We start from the raw sequence: 22,217 nt of genomic DNA, 5'->3' as shown, positions 1-22,217 counted from the left end.
GATACTCCATATACTCAGGTTATGAAGGGCAGTAAACTATACACATAAGGAGAGGGTCATCGGTATACAAAGTCACAAGGTGCTTCTCTTTCGAATATACATATAACACTAGTATGGCCATGACCAGATAAACAAATAGGACTCCTAGAGGGTGTCTAGGACCAGAAAAATACAGAAAAAAGAAATAATTTACCCTACTAAACCCCCCTCTTAATTTCTTAAGTCAAGTGCTAAAGAATGTATGGGATTCAAGCTTCACACGGGGCAAGAGACTCCACACAGGATAATGAAGAATAGGACAGCAGGTTCAGAGATAAGAGGAGAATTTGTAGGAGTGTTGGAAATGGTTCCAAACTGACAATCTACAGGGTGTAGTCCTCCATTTTATTCTTTTCCCAGGAGATCATACTTTCCAGATGGCAGATGGAGTCCACTTTACAGGCCCAGTCTGCAAAGGAGGGAGCTTGCGGTTTGCGCATACCCTAGTTATCACAGTACATGCAGAGGTTAGAAAATGCTGGAGAAGACTTTTTAAAATTTTGTTTAAAGGATCTGGGGAGCATTGACAGCAAAGTAATAAGAGGAGAGTTATTGATTCTTTCTCCAACATTCTCATGTCTCCAAGTCATACTAAAGGCGTAATATTTTGCCCCAAAAAGGGGTTATGGGAGGTCAAGCACTCCAAATATGCGTCATGGAGCCTGGGGCCTGCAAACAAGGTATTTGAAATCGATGGGTCTATCTTCTGTAGGGTAGTTGGGCATCGATACCATCCGGTAAGGATTTTGTAATTCCTCTCCTGTGCTCTAGAAGATATGGAAGTTCTGTAGGCAAAAGTCAGTATCTTCTCCAAATCAAACTCCTCCACAGGGATATTGAGTTCCTGTACCCATTTGGTCATAAATCGTGTAGTATGTTGCAGAGACCTTCAGCAAGACTGAGTATTTTTGAGACAAGCAGTGTTACGTCCTGGTAGACTGAGACAGCAAACTCTCAAAATCTGTGAGCAATCTAATTAAGGCAGTCTTGGATATGTTAACAGTGAGATAATGCCGGTGTTGGGAATTCTCCAACCTGGCCCCAGCAGGGTGACGACAGGTCTCCAGCAACTGCAAAAAAGGAGGCAAGTCATGGAAAAGCAACAGCTTATTTTCCATCTTCCAGATAAGAAAAAGAGATTGGAGGAGAGTGGGGGGAAATGTAGTACTCTCGAAGAGAGGCGATAATGACCGAGTCTAGTAGCAAGATCTTTATTACTGTATCTCTAGCCAATAAAGGGTATCACCTGAGCTCCAAACCTGATGGCTATCAAGAAATGTTTTTTAAACCTGTTTTTAATAAAACATTATTAGGATATTTAAATGTTTGTTTATGTTATCTAAAAATAAGACCTCAAGCTCAGATCTCTATAATAATATGGAAAAAGCCGTGGTTTGCAAGTGCTTCAGGGGATGTTTAAGTGGCCCCCTTTTAATAAACCCCTGCATTCTGATGTATTGGCATGTATAGATTTCTGTTTTATCTGAACAGAAAATACACAATACAGATATGAAATCACAGCTTGTGGCTTGATGTAAATTATAGGTCTGCAGCGAGTTTAATGGTCTCTGTGTTGCTACACAGAAACGTAACAAGCAAAGGTCTACTTCAGATATAAATTGGAAATTCCCTTTGGTCTGTGATAATAACACGGTATACAGGGCAATTCTGTTGATATGGTTTGTAGACATGTTGTCTGTCTGTAGCCATGTACAGTTATCTGCAGCTGTTAAAGTTGTGTCTATGTGGAAGAGAGGTATTCTCACTGGGCACAAAGGGTGTACAACCCTATAAAAATGATTCAAAGGTAATTAATGAAATTTATATACAATAGTACCATCTTACTGCTTTGTCTAGGGTTGTCAAGATAGTAGGCCTATCAAAGGCAGAGTAAATATATTTCTGCCTTGAGGATTAGCATGGAAAAAGTTTTTCACCATGAAAGGTGACTTACCTGCTTCCTGCTGCTATACACATGAAGAGAACAAAGGAATTCAATATAAGCTTGCTGAGCTGTTTATGTGCATACAGCTAAATACAGCAGAATCCAGGTATGGGCAGGACATTGTGGTAGGGACAGGATTATAGTTATGATTCTTCAGTCCAGACTCAGAATAGTGAGTAGGAGCATTGTTGAACCCACTGTGAAAAACAAATCACACTTTAAAAGGTTCAAAACATTGTTTTAAAAGTATTTTAAAATTCAAAATGATTTGCATATAGCAGGATACTTTTTTAAAGTACTTTTTTTAAAGTACTTGCAGTGCTAACATTTGTTGTACAAGCTAATCCTCTGTAAATTGTCTAAATGCATAGGTTTCTATCTTAGCCTTCAGAAAAATACATTGCTCACCTATTTGCTCCCTGTACATGTGCATTAACTACAAACCTACTCATTAGCTTCTCACCTTAACTGTAATAACAAGATGCTAATTGGTCTTTTGAGTTGCAATCATTTTTTTGGTGACTTTTTTCCTGAAATATCCACAGCTTTGTGCAAATTAATGTTTTGTTGTTAATTGTGGTTTAATATAATTCTGTTAACCTCTTCTGTGTAAAATAGGGTGTGTAACCTTGCAAACTTCAACAAAGCTTGCTGGTTGTCACAAGTTTGGAATTCTACTTTGTAGGATAACAATGGTACATATAATTACCCTATAGTATGCATTTTACAGAAAGTTTATCTTGTATAGGTCCACAGTGGATCACTTTTCAGAGGAGCAGCAAGGGCTCTTGCTAATCTAAGCAAGCCTTTAGGGCTTGTTCACACTTGACTGTTTTTCCAACTCTTGCCAAACGCCACTTTGACAAGCATTGACAAGCATTTGACAAGCGTTGGTCCGGCATTTGCGGAGTGTTTTAACGCTCCACAAACGTCGCATGCGTGGTTTAGCGGCGGTTGCTAGGCGTTTGCCAAACGTTAAAAACGCCCCACAAACGCCTATAATGAAGTTTGAATGGTGTTAACGCTGCGCAAACGCACCGCAACCGCGCCACAAACGCTGGCTGGGCGTTTGCGAAGCGGTACCATAGACTTGAATAGGAGGCTTCAACTCCTCCTGACTCGACCAGAGGCGTCCGGTTTGCCGCGACGCAGACGCTCCAGTTTGAAAAGCACTATGTGCTGCAATGTGCAGAATTTTCCCAGGCATTTGGGAAACGGTAAAAACACTTCCCAAACGCCTGCTGCCACTTGCTAACAAGGCTAGTGTGAACGTAGCCTTAGAGTAAGAACCTCTATCAGTGTATACTTGTCTCTGTGGCCGCAATGGGGGAGTTTCTATTCACTTTCTGTGCTGGTGACAACTTGTAACCAGGATAGGAAGTTTTTTTGTTGTTGTTGTTTATTTCCTTTTCCTTACTTTTGCAGTCAAATTTGAGAAAACCCCACTATATATTTGTTATGTGTTCCCATTCACATAGCATACCTAAAAAAAAAAAAAAAAAAATCTAATACCTTTTAGATGTTTTCAAATAGAAGGTGTCATGGCTGATTATAAGAATTATCTGGACTTAGTCTCAAGTGTCTTTGTCCCCAGGGTGATTTCCAAATTTTCAACCCTCTGTTAGGACAGACAGTATTTTATTTACTTATTTTATTTATTACAGGTACTTATATAGCGCCGTCAATTTACACAGCGTTGACCATATACAGTATATTGTACATTCACATCAGTTCTTGCCCCCAAGGAGCTTACAATCTAAGGTCCCTAACTCATTCATCCATACACATACTAGGGCCAATTTAGACAGGAGCCAATTAACCTACCAGCATGTCTTTGGAGTATGGGGGAAACTGGAGTACCTGGAGGAAACCCACTCAGTATTTAAGCCTAGTTTACAGATGACCAACTGCAAATAGAGTACAGACAGGGTAATTATGTTAAATATTATTCCATGTTTTTTTTTTAAGTTTTCGGGCCCTTTCACACCCAACACAGTAGGATGCAGTTGGCTGCATTTTGGACTCCAACTGCATAGATAGCCATAATCTATGTAATCCTATAGGCATATGTCATAAAATAGCGCATATATCTTTAAAACCTCATATATGAATTAAAGCATCCAAACCATGTGATTATGCAACAACGGTGAATACACTGAATACAACTTAAAAGTCCATAATGTGTGCTTGATCCGTGCCTTTCTAATTTGTTCACAAAAAAGGTGCTCTTTATTGCTTATATCCACATATATTCCATTAGGTGCTCCTCCACCAGAGACATACATATATACTCTCACCTCCTTTTATGACCCAAATTGCATAGGTTAAATACTGCCTTTCCCTTTTAACCCGGGTAGGTATACTGTATGGATGGTTCCACTTTCCGTCTCACATGTTGCAAACGGTACCGTCTCCTCTTTATCCCACAAATCCTCCGCATATGTAAACAGAAATGCTTGCCATAGTGTAGTATATAAATATAGCGTGATTTATTAAAAACACAAAATGCACTCAAATTTAAAAGTGTCCTGCTGTGTTGGGACACCATAGTCCCTATAGGCATAGTTCATAGCATTGCAGTGCAGTGCAGCGCAGTTAAAAACAGTAGCGCATGCTGCAAACGCTCTTCATATGTACTGCACTTCACCGGACTGTTCCCCTTTGAAAAAAAAAAAGTATTTTACTGAATATTATAACCTTTTCCTCCCTCTATGACCTATCCATTCCCATTATTATGATTTAAAAAGGAGCCAAATGGCTATGTGATAATAAATGGCTTCATGCAATCACTATCCTTAAGTAAACAGTTTTTTTTGGAATGATCAGTCATATTTTCAATATAAATACCAACATTTCACAATTTCTGTCAGGGTATGCAAACATTTGAGCACAACTATACTTTGCTCCCTTGACTACTTCATTCAGCTACTGGGAGCGAAGTGTACCACCTGGTACATCAACTTTGAGAAGATTGCACATAGTTACATAGTTAGTCTGGCTGAAAAAAGACAAAAGTCCATCCAGTTCAACCATTTAAAAAAAAAAAGTTATAATCCTATACCCACAGATGATCCAGAGGAAGGCAAAAAAACAGCTAAGCATGATCCAACTTGCTCCTGCAGGGAAAAAAATTCCTTCCTGATACCCCTGAGAGGCAATCGGATATTCCCTGGATAAACTTTATCTATAAATGTTAGTATCCAGTTTATATTCTGTGGATCTAAGAAATAATCCAGGACTTTTTTTTTTAAAGCAATCCACTGAGTTGGCCAGAACCAACTTCTTGAGGGAGTCTATTCCACATGTTCACAGCTTTTACTGTGAAGAAACCTTTCCGTATTTGGAGATTACATTTATTTTCCTCCAGATGTAGAGTGCCTCCTTGTCCTCTGTGATGACCTCAAGGTGAATAACTCTACACCAAGTTCACTATATGGACCACTGATGTATTTATACATGTTGATCATATCCCCCCTTAATCTCCTGTTCTCAAGAGAGAATAAATTCAGTTCCTCTAATCCAGCGGTTCTCAACCTGTGGGTCGCGACCCCTTTGGGGGTCGAATGACCCTTTCACGAGGGTCGCCTAAGACCATCGGAAAACACATATTTTTGATGGTCTTAGGAACCAAAACACCGCTCCTCTATCTGTCTTCAGGCGGGTCTGCCCACATGCAGATACTCTATGAAGTAGTGGTGAGGGCGGCCGGAGGGGCTCGGCAGGGTGTCCCGCAGTCCCGGCTTGCTGTGAGCCTCTCGCGCTGAACTAACACCTTCACACTGACTGGCCCGCTCCCTCTTCCTTGTGCGTTATGAGCGGCCGGCCAGGCTGGAGGTTCCTCCCCTGCATGGGGCAGGTCGGAGGTGCCCCGCTGCCGCCCATTGGCTGACCTTGCACCTGCTGCATGTTTCCCCGGGCGGGCAGCTGCTTACAACAGCTGGATAGATGTGAGCCGGGCCCCCCTTTGTCTCCGGGGAGGGGGAAGGGAGATCAGGTTACCCGCAGAGCATGTGCCCTACAGCCGCTCACCTCCCACGGAGGCTTCTCCTCACAGCACGAGGGCTGGCACCGGGGCACACGGCCCGCTAGGGGGAAGTACACAGCGATCAGCAATCCCAAACTTTCCGGGGTCATAAAAGGAGCCTCAGGACAGACGACTTGGTGTGGGAGAGGGCTGATATTCCTGGGGGGGAGGGGGGGAATACTGGCCATACACACTTCAATTTTACTATCAGATCCAATTGGCAATCAGATTAACTTCCGTTCCCATCAAATTCCTTCAGTCGATTGACCAGGGCGCAAAATGATCAACCGTTTTGAATAATTTTATGGTTGGGGGTCACCACAACATGAGGAACTGTATTAAAGGGTCGCGGCATAGGAAGGTTGAGAACCACTGCTCTAATCTTTCCTCATAGCTGAGCTCCTCCATGCCTCTTATCAGTTTGGTTGCCCTCCTCTGTACTTTCTACAGTTCCCCAATGTTCTTTTTGTGAATTGGTGCCCAAAACTGAACTGCATATTCCAGATAAGGTGTTACTAATGATTTGTACAGGGGTAATATGATATCTCTCTCTCTGGAGAAACTGCAGCTTGGCATTGCATGCCATTATTAAGCTTGTGATCTACCAGAACTCCCAGATCCTTCTCCACCATTGATTCCCCCAGTTGTACCCCCCCTAGTATGTATGATGCATGCATATTCGTAGCCCTCAAGTGCATAACATTACATTTATCAACATTAAACCTCATTTGCCTCATAGTTGCCCTATTAAACAGTGCATTGAGGTCAGCTTGTAAGTTTGAGACATCCTGTAAGGACATTATTCCACTGCACAGCTTGATGTCATCTGCAAAGACTGAAATGGTATTTTTAGTCCCAGATCCTATATCGTTTATAAATATATTAAAAAGTAAGGGTCCCAACACTGAACCTTGGGGTACACCACTGACAACTCTAGACCATTCAGAGTATGAATCATTAACCGCTACTCTTTGAATTCCATCTTTTAGCCAGTTTTTTATCCATTTACATACAGATTTTTCCAAGCCATAGACACAGGGCATCCTTTTTCTGCTCCCATCAGCCAATTGGAGCAGTAGCGAAAGGGAAAAGAATTACAGACTGATATCAGGACCAATATTATAGTGAACCTGTTTTTTTGCCCAGCATTGACATGCATAGGTTCGCTTTAAACAAACCAATGGTTTAGCTTCAGTCCACAGCTGAATATCAGTTTGGAGGTGACTGATGCGTTAATGAATCCAGGCATCAGTAGGGAGAAATATTTTATTTTTTGCACAGAAAAAGATAAGTTATTATTTGCACATTCATAGGGAAATAGATGAGTCAGTGAACAAAAGACTGACATGGCTGGATGTGAATAGATAAGTGTAGCATAACCCAAATGTAAAAGTTATGACAGAGGGATGAAAGTCTCAGGCTGAGTAGGATGTTACCATAACTAGATATCATGTACATTTCAGGCTCTGTGATAGAACAGGTCTGGGAACTGCAGAGCTGAGAAAGGCTTTGGGGAGAATGCGAGACATGCATTGAGGTATTGTTGGCTTATCTGTCAAGACACCTGGATGGTTCATTAATAGCAAACAGCTCACAACAAAATGAATGTACTCAGGATACAGACACCAAGCATGGATCTTGTCTAACAGTCTTAACATCCGAGCGTACAATATTAATAGGAAGAAGAGAAGAATTGGAGGATTGCCATGGGAGACTGTGCCATTAATTTACTCTGTGCATTGAGGCTGTTTATGCAAAATGAAGACTCGCTAGCAAGTATGGAACAATTATTTACTTACCTGCTTTTTACAGCTGCATGCTGTACATTCCAGCATTATAAATGGCCAAAGTGGGACACTTCAGATTGTATTACACAGAAGCTTACTTAAACTGGCATATTGGAGATCACACAGACGCAATTTGGCAGACATGTGGATACAAATTAACGTGAAGCATACTTTAAAGGTGATTTCAGGAAAACTGCACATCTCCTGGGTTTTTCTGAAACCTGGAGCTATCATTGCTAGATGGCCAAAGCTGCCATTGGGGCACATCCATAAAATGCAATCATTCCCTAGGCGACCATTGTACTTTTATGAATAGGCTTTGTTCTGCCAGGCATTGCATACATCAGAGGGTTAGGGGGCTCACTGCTGTTTACAGAAAGGATATGGTGTGTTACTACAGCGATGGGTCAAAGGGAAATGGGATTTTCTATGTTTCATAAAAAACTATTTTAAGAAAAAGACAATCCCTCACTTTTGGAAGTGGGTCATTCTACCCAAAGTTGTATGTTCTGGTTAGATGCTAGCAGGTTATAAACCATCACTCATATTTTCCTAAAATTTTTAGTTATTCTTCGCTACAGATAATACACTTGGATAAGTGTGGCTTTGATCAGAGCAGCTTGAGGAGTAAGGCTTCCATTATCAGAGGGGGTAGAGTCAGAAACGCCAGAAGCGAGGTCTTTATGCTAGTGCCTCAAATACATTTCCAAGGTCAGAAAGGAAATCTGCCCTCCAGCATTCTCCCTAATCAAAATATCCCTACTGGCTTTTTACACCACCTGGATCCTCTTGAACTGTCCGATATTAAAAACTACATCCAGATTCTGCAAAGCACACCTTGTGATGCAACATCTTTACTATAGATAAACCCTTTTCAATGTATACAGTATGTTCTGCTTGCACGTGAGCAGGCAGCTCAAGTATTTCAGTATCTCTATTACCTTTATCTCTTACATGACTGCAAAATAGAATACTTACCATCAAGTTATGTTCCAATGATAAGCAATAAATTGGCGTGTTGGTAAATGACTAAAGCTGGCCAGAGATGGGTAGAATTTGGAACGAAAATTCTAATGAAAAGAAAGTTTTTTTATCTAATCATTAATGGGCAAATCAATGTTCATTTCTAACCACAGTGACAGGCAAATTCGAAGGCACAGGATGAAAATATTTCCCTGCCTGTGTGCAGGGAAACATAAACAGGAGGAGCTTCTAGCCCTCTGCTGCTGGTCACATGTTCAAAATGAATTTCCAACAGTCTACGTGGTTTTCATTCAGTTAAGTTCATTCATTCCAAAATCGTTTGTTAAAAGCAAACAAAATCTTTTAATCAGCATTCAGATGTTAGAATGAATCTTCTGAGAATGTTTGTATGAATTTTCCTAAGAATTTTTGTTCAAACTGCTAACCATCTATGGCCAGCTTTAGAAAGTCACCTGTAGAAAGACAAATGGACTAACTGTAGATCCATGGTGCTAAATTCTGAAAAGTCTGAAAAGAGAAGTTTAGGAATCTTTACACTGAGAACACTGATCCCTTAGTTCTCGCCTTCAGTGAGCAGAGAGTTGGTGACTGTCAGCCACCAGCTCTCTGCTCTGTCCCTCCAGCGCTCACTGGAGCATCGGGCTGTGGAGGGAGTCGTAGCAGCTGACTCAGGCTCTCAGTGGCTCACTGAGAGATGGAACCAGCTGCTGGTTGAGGCTCTGGGTGGATCTCAACTTTAAAGTGATACTAAACACACATTGTTTAATTTACATTGTCCCTTCTATTTCCGTATGTGGATACAGAAATATAATTATTTTAATAAAAAAAATCTAAGTACCTTTTTCCTAATCGATATACAGCTGTCTCATGATCCAGCTCTTTCCCAGCCTGTCTTCAGGAAAAAATGAGCAGGTAGAGCTTCTAATCCTCTGTTGCTTGTCACATGTTCAAAATATAAAAATAGCCTTTGGAATGCATGGCAAAAATAAATAATATCAATAAACTGTTTAAATTGTCATACAAGTATAGATTTGAAATCAAAGCTTTATTATTTTTTGGCAATGACATGGTGTGGACGGATTTTTGCCAGTCACAGACTGTGTCACACCCCTTCAGCCTGGGTCTTAGAATAACAGGGAGGTAAAGCCTCTGTTAATCTATGTGTAATATCCCATCTCCATTGTGTTTAGCTGGTTAGTGGGCATGGAGAAGAAGGGAGGGAGTGGGCTGTCATTTACCACAGTGTATACGCCCATATGTGTGGCTCTAAAGTCACATGGGCTGCTCAGATGTGATAGGGAGGAAATGCTCAGCATAGAAACTCAATGAAAACTGAGCATGTGCAGAGTTGTCACCACAGCTGCAAAATCCCTAGCTGAATTGGGAATGTGGGCAGAAGGTTGAGATACAGAGCAATCGGATCAACCAGTTTTTTTTCAGAATACAGAATTAATCCTTTAGTGACTGAGTGAGTGTGAACAGCATGTAGTACCGCATGTATTGATAGTTTTTTATGATGTGGGTTTAGTGACACTTTAGGTTTGGGATCTCTACAGAGCCTAGACCGTCTCAGGTACTTAGATTTTTTTTTTTTCAATTAAAATAATCAGCCCCCAACAGGCTTTAGCCTGCTGTTGGCTGAAAAGGGTCACAGGAGTGCAGAACTAAGTGCATTCCTGTGACCCATAGGAGAAGTAGGCCAAAAGCTTTGGTCATACTTCTCCTTTAATGCTTCTTTAAGCTTTATATTTAAAAATGACTTATTTGATGTTTATTTCAAGATGATATCAGCCAGAAATCTTTTTCATGTCTATTAATTGACAAATTCTAGAAACAGGGTGAATGTCATGAAAAACTTGTCTGTTTTGTTTGTATGAAGTGGAACTGGTCCAAGCTAAATTCCAGTGAGGAGCACAGAATATCAGGGGGCAATAGTATACTTAGAGTGCATGAATACTGGGCACTTGCCCAGCGCTTCTAAACACCTTTCTCCTGGCAGGAGAAAAGCAGCATCAAAAACAAGCTTAAAGCTTTAGGCGTGTTTAGGAACGTCAAACACTTGGGCATTCATTCATTTGTCCAGGATATTAATTTATTCTGGCCATTAAAATGAATGAATGCTCAACATGCCTAGCATTAGCACACTTTTACACACATTTAGGCTTGTTGGGCTATTTTTAGCAGCAAAACTCTCCTCTCCTGAATGCGCTGGCTCTGGATTTTTTTTTCTGCCTCTTAACGCCCCTGCCTCTATTCACCTGTAAAAGTCTAAGTGTGTATGGACATATAGGCTAACACAGAGTGGCATTTGGAGGCAGAAAAAAAACTTCAAATGCCCTTAAAAGTGGTGTTTTTGACCCCCAGTGGGTATGAGGCCCTAAAACTACATAGCAAAGTTGGATCTTGTCCTGTTGTAGGCTACAAAGAACCTACTACTGTAAAGATCATTTGGAAATACATTTTGGAATTGCCACCTGGTGGTAAGAAGTACTATTTCAGCTTTTTTAATTTCCTTTCCTTAGCAGTTTTTCAACACTGTTGCCTTTCGATTGCCATGGGCAATAGAAGCAAGTCTTCTCCTATGGTTGTTGTAAATCTGTCCAACTAACTTTTTTCCCTGTATGTGTAATGGAGTTCCTGTAACCCCTTTCTGAGTACGACAGCAGAATTCTAATATTAGGAAATTGTCAGATTTTGCATTTTATGACAGCAATAAATCATGGAAGGTATTCATTAACACTGGTGAAAAAGAAAAATGCAATGTAAACATAAGCAGACAATGAGATTACTTTATTATGCAGTTTAAAAAATCAAGACAAATCTCTGGTTGCCATAGATTACAAATGCAGACCTGCACATTGGATTTTGTTAAAAGGGATTTCCATGAACAAGCTCATTATATTAAATGATTCAGACTTTCTTGTAGTAACATAAAAGGTCCCCTATATACCCAGCCAACACCTGCTGTTAATAACAGGGTGAACTATGTCCTGCAGTTATTTACAGTGTGGTTGACTAAAGTATGCCTAGCCACATATTGTAGTTTGCCATGTCAGCTATACCATTGGAGTGTAATAGCTATATTTACTATCATTACAGCTCCTTGACCTTAGGAGCTTCATATTACTACATGGAGGAGACGCTTTGCAAGAGTGTCTTTTTATGTTCTTTTGTGCTCTTTTTTTTTTATAGACGTTGTTTTATCATTGTAGAATCCTTTAAAGGTAATTGTGATGGTTCTTAGTTACATTCTTGCCTTTTCTTGCTTGGCAGGGTATGATGTACCTGGAGGAACGCCGCTTAGTGCATAGAGACCTTGCAGCCCGGAATGTGTTGGTCAAATCTCCTAACCATGTAAAGATCACAGACTTTGGACTGGCCCGCCTTCTAGAGGGAGATGAAAAGGAATACAATGCAGATGGGGGAAAGGTAAGCAATATACTATATATACACTATAATATTAAATAATATTAATATTTTTTATGCTCTTATGCAGGCCATAGATGGGGAGAAAAACGGCCGATTTTTCGTCCGAAAATAAAACCGGCCGATTATCTTATCGTTAGTGGACGATTTTGTCGGCCGTTTTTCGTGTATTTTGGACTTTCAGATTATCGGTGATGTTGGAAAATTTTCGAAAAACGCCCGACTTTATCCTCATTGATGGTCAAAAACGAACGATCGTTTTCCGAAGAAGGATCACAAAGGCCACAAAATGACATCATTTCCCGTTATAGGTTACTCATTAATCGGCCGATTTTCGTAATAATTGGTGGTCAGGTAAGTTTTTTAGACCGACCGATAGTTCGTTAATCGGCCGAAAATCTGCCGTTTTTCTCCCTATCTATGGCCTGCATTAGTTTATGTAAACTGAGAGCTGTATTAATCCTATTATAGTATCATTAGTATAGTGATAGTGCATTTTATTAGCACTGATCATTTCATTAGTGTCACTGGTGATGTCAGTGGCAGTTAGTTCCCCCCAGCATCAATCAGTGTCAGATTGCCTGCCGTGCTATCATTGTTCTGTTATAGGTCACTGATCACCACCATTAGTAGTATATAAAAATAAATAAATAAATAAAAATTCCATTATATATTCCATAATTTGTAGATGCTATAACTTTCACACAAAGCAATCAATATATACATATCGGGATTTTTGACATGTAGCAGAATACATTTTGGCCAAAATTTCTGAAGAGATTTGAGTTTTTTAAATTTTTCTATTAGATATGCTTTATAATAGAAAGTAAAAAAACATTTTTTTCTTTTATATCGCAAAAAAATAATACCCAGAGGTGATCAAATATCACCAAAAGAAAGCTTTATTTGTGTGAAAAAGATGGATATACTTTTCATTTGGATACATTTCATGACTGCACAAGTTAAAGTAATGCAATGCCAAATATGAAAAAATGGCCTGGTCAGGAAAGGGGTAAATCCTTCCGGAGGGCAAGTGGTTAAAGAAAATCCAGTTCAAGTGCTAGTCTGTTATTTTTCTGCTAAATGCCAAAGTTACTTTCAGTTACTGCATTCAGAAAGTTCTCTCTCTATAAGCTTACTATATTCTTCTATATTTAGATGCCGGTGAAGTGGATGGCCCTGGAATGTATTCACTACAGGAAGTTCACCCATCAGAGTGATGTTTGGAGTTATGGCAAGTGTTCTTGCTAAATCATCTTAAATCGTCTTTATGGCACATGATAACTGGTGATTTCTGCTAGGTTGCAAGATTCAGAGTAGGTCATATTTCATTTTAGAACAAGCAAAAGATGAAGAACACTTGATAAAAGTTAAAATATAACACTTTCAACAAGTGTACTGTACTTGTACTGTCAGCCACAAGATGAACCTTTTTCAGCACGTTCACGAACTTAATGCTAAACAGGAGTAAAGACTGACCATCGCAATTCAAGAAGATCTTTTTAATATAGTTCATCAAAGAAAGCATTAAAGAGAGCAAATATTCAATTTAAGAAATGCTACTTTTATGGGTTTCTTGATCCCAGATCACACTCGGGTAACCCTTTTCTTACTACAGCAAACATACTAAGTACATATAGATTGAATTTACTTATGGTTACTCGAACACATCCTTAGAACCACTTTTATAGAACTGCTTATAGAACTGTACTGTTCTATAAGCAGAGGGGCTGGTAAGCATTTTTAACCCAGATGTGCAGACTAAGGGGCACATTGATCCTCCCTGATGGCTTTTGTTGCTGTTGCTTGTCAGGGCTTACTGTTGGAGTTCAAAGTGCTGACTTTATCACTGTTATATTGGTAGTCTTTTTTTTTCTTATATCTTGAATAGAAAAACATTTGCATGCAAAACCTCCAATAATAGGGTAATATCACACCTCTATTACTTGTAGGTGTCACTATATGGGAACTTATGACCTTTGGAGGAAAACCCTATGATGGAATTCCGACTCGAGAAATCCCTGATCTTCTAGAAAAAGGAGAGAGGCTTCCTCAGCCACCTGTCTGCACCATTGATGTCTACATGGTGATGGTGAAATGTAAGTAAAGGTTCTCTTAGGAACATTACTCTGATGTTTTATGCTGATATTGTACTCAAAAATCTCTGCTGAGGGGTAACGGGGCTCTTTTCATTTAGCACACTCATTATGGAATATAGCCAACTCTATGAAATAATCAATGATCTCCTTCCGCACATTCCAAAGCTAATTATTCTATCTTCTCAAAGACTCCCACAATAGGATACATTGCTGCTAGGACTCACATCTATGCATTTCCCCCCATGCATTTTCCATTAAAATCAGTAGACATTTTCAGTGAGTGGTTCAATCTATTGTATCAGAGGTCAGCACGACATGTCATCACAGCACATCAACATGTGCTAACACACATCATGGTACTCTGCATGCATTATGATGTGACAGTGCGGGTGTTGATGCACGTCTTAACATATACATTGATATGCACTTTAAAGCGTTCCATTGATTCAATGAAAAATGCATCAAGCAAAAATACAAAGATGTGAATCCACCCAAGGGAAGCTTCTTTACTTTGTTTCTACAAAGCATTGAAAATTATAATAATTTTATCTAGTCATTCATGGCACATTGTAATGCTATTTGGACATAATATTATTTTACTATGTGGACTAACTATTAGCTGAATTTACTAAGGGCTCATTCACTCCAGCCCAATTAGGCTCATTGAGCTGCACTGATGTGTGCTGAAATAAACATAGTACTTGTTGCATTTTTACACAATGCATGTAGTCATGCTATAATACACTGAAACACACTGCTGCACATCTTGTTAACTGAACTATCAGGTTTAAAAAAGTAAAAAAAAAAAAAATAAAAAAAAAATCCAGCACCTTAAAGTGTGCCTGTTAGTGTGCATGGGCTGTAAGTGTTATTTGCCATTGCATTGGCTCTCATCGCTGAACATAATGATCATGGTGGAAAACGATGATCATTATAGCCTATATATATTTAAATATATATATATAATCTCTTGAAGCAGGCGGATTAATGAGGAACATATGCTTGCTCGCACTATATGTGATATCTTTGAAATTAGGCTGATTGATGAGGAACATGAGCTTTCTCCTACTGATATTCTTATGACTGTTTAATCGTCTTCTTTTTTGACATCTGTGTTATAAGTTTACAGTCTGTGATTTCAATCTGCGTGGGAAAAATTAGACGTGTTAACTAACCTCACTTCCTACAACCCCATCTGATTATGTGACAGTGATCATGAGAGGAAAGATATGTTATTATATTAGGAATAAATGTATCAATACACTCTATAGTTAGTGTGTATTTCTAGACTTTCATGTATAAGGTGGAATGCTGTCACTTAAATTATACCTTTTAATAAAGTGAGTATGTAATGAAAGAGTCAGTGACATCATTGGAGCAGGAGTCACTTTGCCTCAACATTGCCATCATTTCTGCCTGTATCATGTAAATAAAAGCAAATAACATATTTAAGTATAATGACCATTAGGCCATGTAGTTGTTACTGTAACTATGCTGGGAATCATTTAAGTAGAGGTGGCACTAGTGGCCTGGTTGATCATAACACTTTCTGTAGTCCAGAGAACTACAGCGGATGAGCTATGATTACCTGGGTGCTAATTTATAGGCTACATTAGGCTGGGTGTCATTTAAGTCTGAATTGGTGGAGCAGATATTGGATCATTTTTTTTCTGGAGGGGAATTCAACCTTGGGCAACAAAAAAGGTGGCATGCTGTGTGCTCTGCAACACTTTATAGGTCTGGAAAAACTGTAATAACAGTGGGAGGGGCCTAAAATGGGAGCCTACACAGCAACATTTGCTACAGTCCTTGTACCCAAAGGCCTAATGCACATTGATGTATGAGGTCATGTACGGCGTAAATACAGGCATATATCTGAACCTGGAAGCCCAGATGCTGCATACAGCTGCTCATAGAAATGAATGGCTGCATATAAGTATAACAGTCCCCATGGAAATCCGTGTATAGCATGGAGATGTATTCTCCGAAAACAGATTTTCTGCGTTTGGGGGATACATCTATATGCTGTACATGGGTTTATGCAAGTACTGGCATATAGCCGCATACCACCGCTCACAGTCATTTCTGTCTGTGGGTAGCTGTTTGCAGCACCTGGGCTTCCAGGGCATTCACCATATTTGTCATATACTGTATGGCCTCATACCCATGTGCAGCAGCAGTGGCATTAAACCAGCAAAGAGCCATCCCATTCGTCCATGTAGGCTGCTCTTTCTTTTTCTCTACCTTCCACTGGTCCCGCTAGTTACCTCCAGCATCCCACACTGTCCCTGGCATGTATTTCTTGCCAGTGAATGGGACAGAGTTCTCTTCTGTCATCTTCCTGCTGTGCTGTCCTGTCAACAGTGGTGAGACATAGAAGAAAACTTAGGCTGTGCAACTCCAACGCCTCACTCCTTATACGCACCTGTTGGCTTAATTCATTCTATTGGACAGAATACTGGCCATTATAATGCATTGACAGGGGAATGCACCTTGCGTTAATGCGTGTTAATGGGAGGGGAGTTTAGAGGGAGTGAGAAAAAAAAGCTCAAATGCTCAAAGAAACAGCTTTTATGAGCTATAGTGTGCATGAGGCCTTAAAATGGCTGCCAGTCAGGATACACTGGGGGAAGCTTATCCTACACTCATCTACACTCCTGCTCAAAGAAATCTTTTCAGCGGACATTGCCAGAAAGTTGGTCTTTAAAAGTTCTTTCTACCCAAAAGTCCATATTTTAGTTACAGGTGAAACTTGGCGAGCTGAGTAAGCCCTCTGCCTTCTTATGTGTTTTGGCTATTCTAACAACAGGATCTCCCTACCATAATTCCCAGCGTGGCACCTCTCCACCTAAGAATCTATAGTACTCCTGCTGACCTTTGCATGTTCCAGCTCCACTTGTTGTATTCTCCATGATATTGAAAAAATACAAATCCAGCCCTTACATTGGGACTACTCATAAGGGCCACAGAAATGATAAAGACCAAGCAATCTCTCTGATCCTATGATAGCTGTAACTAATTGACGAGGTGGTATAATCCTCCAGCATCAATAAAAAGTGATCATTGTGGTAAGGAATTTGTTAAAAAAAAAAAACAGACCCCAGATTATACCTACAACCCCCAACCCCCTTCCAATGACTTGTTCATGTTTTTTTTCCCAAGCACAGTACTGTCATTTTGCTAATGCAAAATCTCCACACTAGTTGTGCTTAGGACCTGAAAACTTCTTGCAACTTGGCAGGCGAATTAACCCACTGTTAACATTTTTGGGTACTTACTCCTTTAAGGCATAAATGACAAACCATGAAAATCAAACTAAAAGCTTAAGACAGCAAAGTCCTTTTACTAAAAGTGTGATATGTTCTCTCAGTAATTTTGTTGAATTGCCATTGTATCAGTACTTACTGGCATTTGATAACATTATTGTTACCAGAAAAGGTTTTTTTTAATCCTGTTTTTCATCTGTGGTGGAGCTTAACAACATACATGTAATATTCAATATTAAAATTAGTTCCTAAACTGACGAAGGTCGAAGATGTCAGAAATATCCAAAAGTCCCTATATAATCAAACATGCATATTTTATTATGTATTTTATTAAGTAGGATTATTCATACATCACACATGGGTCAAAGAGAAGCACATGTGGCTGAGCAGAAATCTACCAATCAGCCCCAGTAATCCTATAGGACACATGGTATATTGACATGCATTAGCCCTGCTTGGCTATGTAACACTGAGTTCACCCTGCATCATACACAGATGCAACAATCCAATATAAATGTACACTTCAGAGATAATGTGTATGTGTCCCACATTGTAATTAGAAAACGGCAAATCACTTGCTTCTTGAAGTGTGCCTCTCCAGTCCATTCTCCTCATTACAAGCAAAATCTCCCTGGAGCTTTGGGCTTCATTTAAGTGCGATTAACAGCTCCCATCCCCATGAGATGCCCCTGCTCCCTATCTGGTTTAGCCTGAAAGGCCACTGCATAACGGCACTACGAACCTGTGACGATGAGTGAGCCTGTTATTAATAAGAGACTTTGGGCCCCTTTGTATTTTCAAGATTCTGAGTCTTGCAATGCCCCCTGCTGACTCCAGCAGTTCCCAGCGAGCTGCACATTTATTTATTGTGACAATAGACAGCCAAAACAAAAGCAGATCTTGTCCTGAATAGGAAAATGTATTTGTTTTCTGACCAAACTAAAAGCATTCAGGTTTTTAAGCATAGTCTGAATGTATTCTTATTAATTAGATTGGGTCCATACAGTAATGTTTTATAAGCATTTGGGTTTATGTATAATTTCAGAGGCAATCACAATAGTTTCACTTAGCTCTAATGTGATTTAAAAAGTAGTGTTCAATACTTGTAGGTCTGCAACTTTCATTAAAATATTAACTTATGATGCTGCATTGGTCCTTGTTCAGGCACTTCCTGTTATAGGATGACAGCACTCTGTCGTGGTCTCCCAATTGTTCTTTTTTGTTGCCACCCTGTCATACTGGCTTCTGATAGAGACTACAAGTGGCTGTTTCAACACGCTTTATACAGGTATGGTCCACTGGGGTCACCATCAGCAAATCAGCCCTGAGAAATGATAGGAAACCATCATTACCTTGCTGCAAGAACAGCCTATATGCTTTTTGTAAATCAACTCCAAAGTGCATTAGCTATGTTAATGTCATTAAGTTGGGGTTCATATGTGCTTAAAGCTTAAATTTTCCTATAAAAATATAACAATTGAGGCCAAGGGACATTACTTACCATCACTGTGATGTGTCCCTTGTGCTTCTATATTCTAGCTCAGTAGAAACCTTTTGTCCTCTGATCCCTCCATCCTGCTGCTGTAATTTTCCGGTGCGGTAGGGGGTTTATAAAATTGAGGAACTGTCATAAAGAGTTCTTGACTATGCCTGCCCTTCAGCTCAGGTCGGTTATTCATAAAAGCTGTACTACAGCTTATATGAATAAAATCTGATCTATGAATGGAGACCTTTCAGTCATCTGCCCCCCCCCCCCCTCCATTTATAGGTCTTATTTCATTCATAGAAATGTTAGTAATGGCTTCATTGAATTGAGGAGCTGGGTGGAAAAGGGGGCTTGGTCTAACACTCTTGATGAAAGCCAGTGATGGCTCTTCATTTCTGTTAACCCATGCTGCACTGGAAGGTGCAGGGGACATTAGAGGACAGAAGATTTCTACTGAACTAGACAGAAACACAAAGGAAACATCACATTGAAGATAAGTAATGTCCCTTGTGTTGATGTTGTATTTTTTAGGTAAACTTCAAACTGTGATTCTATCTGGCACTATGTATTTGTAGGGTTTTGCAGATTCAGCCATAATTGCAAAAATTCCTGATAATACCAGAAATGACTGAAGGAGCTGACCCTTTGCAGTTGACCAACAAGAGACTGAGAAGGTCACCCCCTTGCAGTGATCTTTGGCTGGAAGGTGAAGGATTTAACCACTATAGAAAAAGATGGAAAACTTAAAACATTTTGATGCTATGACAGGGGTCACAAATTCCCTGTACATTGGTGCAGCTTTCATATTTAAGAGCCCTGAATCCTAGAATACGCTGTAATGGAAATCTAGACAAGTTCACCTAAGTGTCTGTTGTCCATCTTTAATTTGGTATCTTTGAATAAAGTTAATAAAATATATCTAAAGTAGCTCTACCCCCTTCAGGGCTGCTGGATTTTTGGGTCCCCCATACCTGCACAGCCAGGCAACATGCATCTCCAACTTGCATCTGCAGTCAATGACCAGTACATGGGCTTCTTTTTTGTTGTTTTATCGAGGGGAAAACAACTTGAATAGGTATAAGGGAATATAGGATGCCCAACTTGACTTGGTAGAACAGTCTGAGGACTAACTTCCTTCTCTATGTACACAAAAATGCAGATTGTGGACTGTTTTCTCTCCAGAATAACATCAGTCTCTAAGAAATCAATAGCAAAGGTTCCTCTCTTAGGAGCTCTATGTCCCCTGGGTGAAACTCACACAAATTCCCAATACTTGGAGGAAAATACCAGCCCACTGAACTGTCTTGTGAAGTGTCCTAAAGCAAGGGGTTTAGGGACACTGGTTCTATGAAAGCATGCTGGATGTTGCATCTGGCAGCCTTCTTCCTTGTAGGGAATGTAGAGGTATTTACACTGTCCCTTGATTCCTGCTGTCTTGGATAAGACTGCTGTTCAGGCCTTCTGCTGTGCTATTCAAGAGACACCCTGTCTAGCATGGGAAGACTAAGATTGTAGGGTAGTGAGGTTCCTTCTCTCCAGCTTCCTCTGCTCCAGCCTGGAGGCAGAGCCCTGCTTCCCTGGTGTCCCCTCCTAGGCCTCACAATCTTCAGCACTCCATCTTCCACCCGACCACAGACCAGACTACTCACTGGCCAGGCTCTTCAATATTTATGGGCAGGTTTTACCACCATGCCAGGCCTTCTGCCTGGGGATTGGTCAAACTGCCCTAAATATTCAGATTTCTGCCTCTGTACCTCCGCCCACTCGTTTCTAGAAATTTCCATGGGCCTCCGGAACCAGGGGGAGGCGATAGAGGCCTGTACTGCTGAATCTTCCAGCCTGACCTTAAGCTGAACCCACAGTAATTACCCAGACTCACTTAACTGCTGAGTCAACATAAATTTACCTATCTTAACTGTACACTAGAGAGTGCTGCACTAATATATTCTTAATATATCTATATATATTAATTTAATTAGAGTAGAAAATGGTTAAATTCCTTGTCAGTTTTTTTGCTTCCTGTGTCTAATTGGTGAGGCTTTCCATCGCTTCCTGTCCTAAAGACACAACATAAAGTGAAAAGAAATGTCTCTAAAAGCAAAACTTGCCCTGTGATATACTTTACAAATAATAGAAAATAAATGTAATGGTCCATGTACACCACTGCAGACATGGGCCTAGTTTGCCTGTGATGTAAATTTGTATTTTTCATTTTGGCTTATTATTAATGGTATTCAATTACCAAACACTGTCCCTTTGTTCCCCAGTGAACCTATGGCAAGGAGAATAGTTTGTATGCTCCTCTGGAAGCCCAGCATTCAGCACACAAACAGTAAGACCACCTTAAGTGGAAACCAATTAACCTACCCTGTTTTTGGATTGAAACTCACACAAACACCAGAGAACATATGAAATTTATGTAGATAGCATGCTTGCTGGAGATCAAACCCAGCACCCCAGGCTGCAAGGCAAGAGCACTAATTACTGAGCAACCACAGAGTTTGTGAAGGCCAGTTATAAACTGAAATATTTAAAATAGTAATAACAAATAATTTAGAAATTGTGAGCAGGACAGAAACCAGGGTGGTGTCGGCGAAGACTGGCAGGTGAACTTGCACAATGTGAACTCACCTCGTTCTGCATTGATCCTTGTTCAGGCACTTCCTGTTGTAAGATGATAATACTCTGTCCTGGGCTCCCAATTATTCTTCTTCATTACACTTTACACAGACATGGCCCATTCGGCACACCATCAGGAAACCAGCCCTGAGAAATGGTGTACAGCCATAGCTGGAACGTGTGCATGCCGAAAGGTAGTGCCTGCAAAGAGGCTGCAGTAATTCAGCATCACTAAGATGTGGCAAAGAATAAAAAGGCAAAATCAAATATGTAATTAAAAAATGGCAGTTTATGATACAATTATGCAAATTTGTCTGGGACTGTGTATTTGTAGGGTTTTCTACAATATTTTGTTCAGGTACTTATATATAGTGCTGACAAATTACACAGTACTTTACATATACTGTATGTATTGTACATTCTCATCAGTCCCTGCTCTCAAGGAGCTTGCAATCTAAGGTCCCTAACTCTCATCCATACATACAAAGGCCAAGTTAGAGAGGTGTCAATTAACCTATAAGCATGTGTTTGGAGTGTGGGAG

At 40.1% G+C, this 22,217-nt stretch overlaps 1 protein-coding gene across 2 annotated transcripts in view; it reads left to right on the top strand.

The window, feature by feature from the left end:
• The window catches only part of ERBB4 (erb-b2 receptor tyrosine kinase 4), a 1,213,483-nt gene that overhangs the window by 1,113,526 nt on the left and 77,740 nt on the right, over positions 1–22,217 (top strand). For both annotated transcript variants that reach the window (XM_089672264.1, XM_089672254.1), the window contains exons 21-23: positions 12,053–12,208; positions 13,364–13,439; positions 14,158–14,304. In XM_089672264.1, coding sequence (XP_089528390.1) covers positions 12,053–12,208; positions 13,364–13,439; positions 14,158–14,304 — 379 coding nt within the window. The remainder of the gene's footprint in view (positions 1–12,052; positions 12,209–13,363; positions 13,440–14,157; positions 14,305–22,217) is intronic.

This window comes from Staurois parvus, unplaced genomic scaffold (genome assembly GCF_062004578.1).
Source record: "Staurois parvus isolate SC_StPar_1 unplaced genomic scaffold, SC_StPar_1.0 ptg000011l, whole genome shotgun sequence".
Lineage (NCBI taxonomy): Eukaryota > Metazoa > Chordata > Amphibia > Anura > Ranidae > Staurois > Staurois parvus.
The sequence above is the reverse complement of the archived record's forward strand: the minus strand, read 5'-3'. Positions and strand labels throughout refer to the sequence as shown.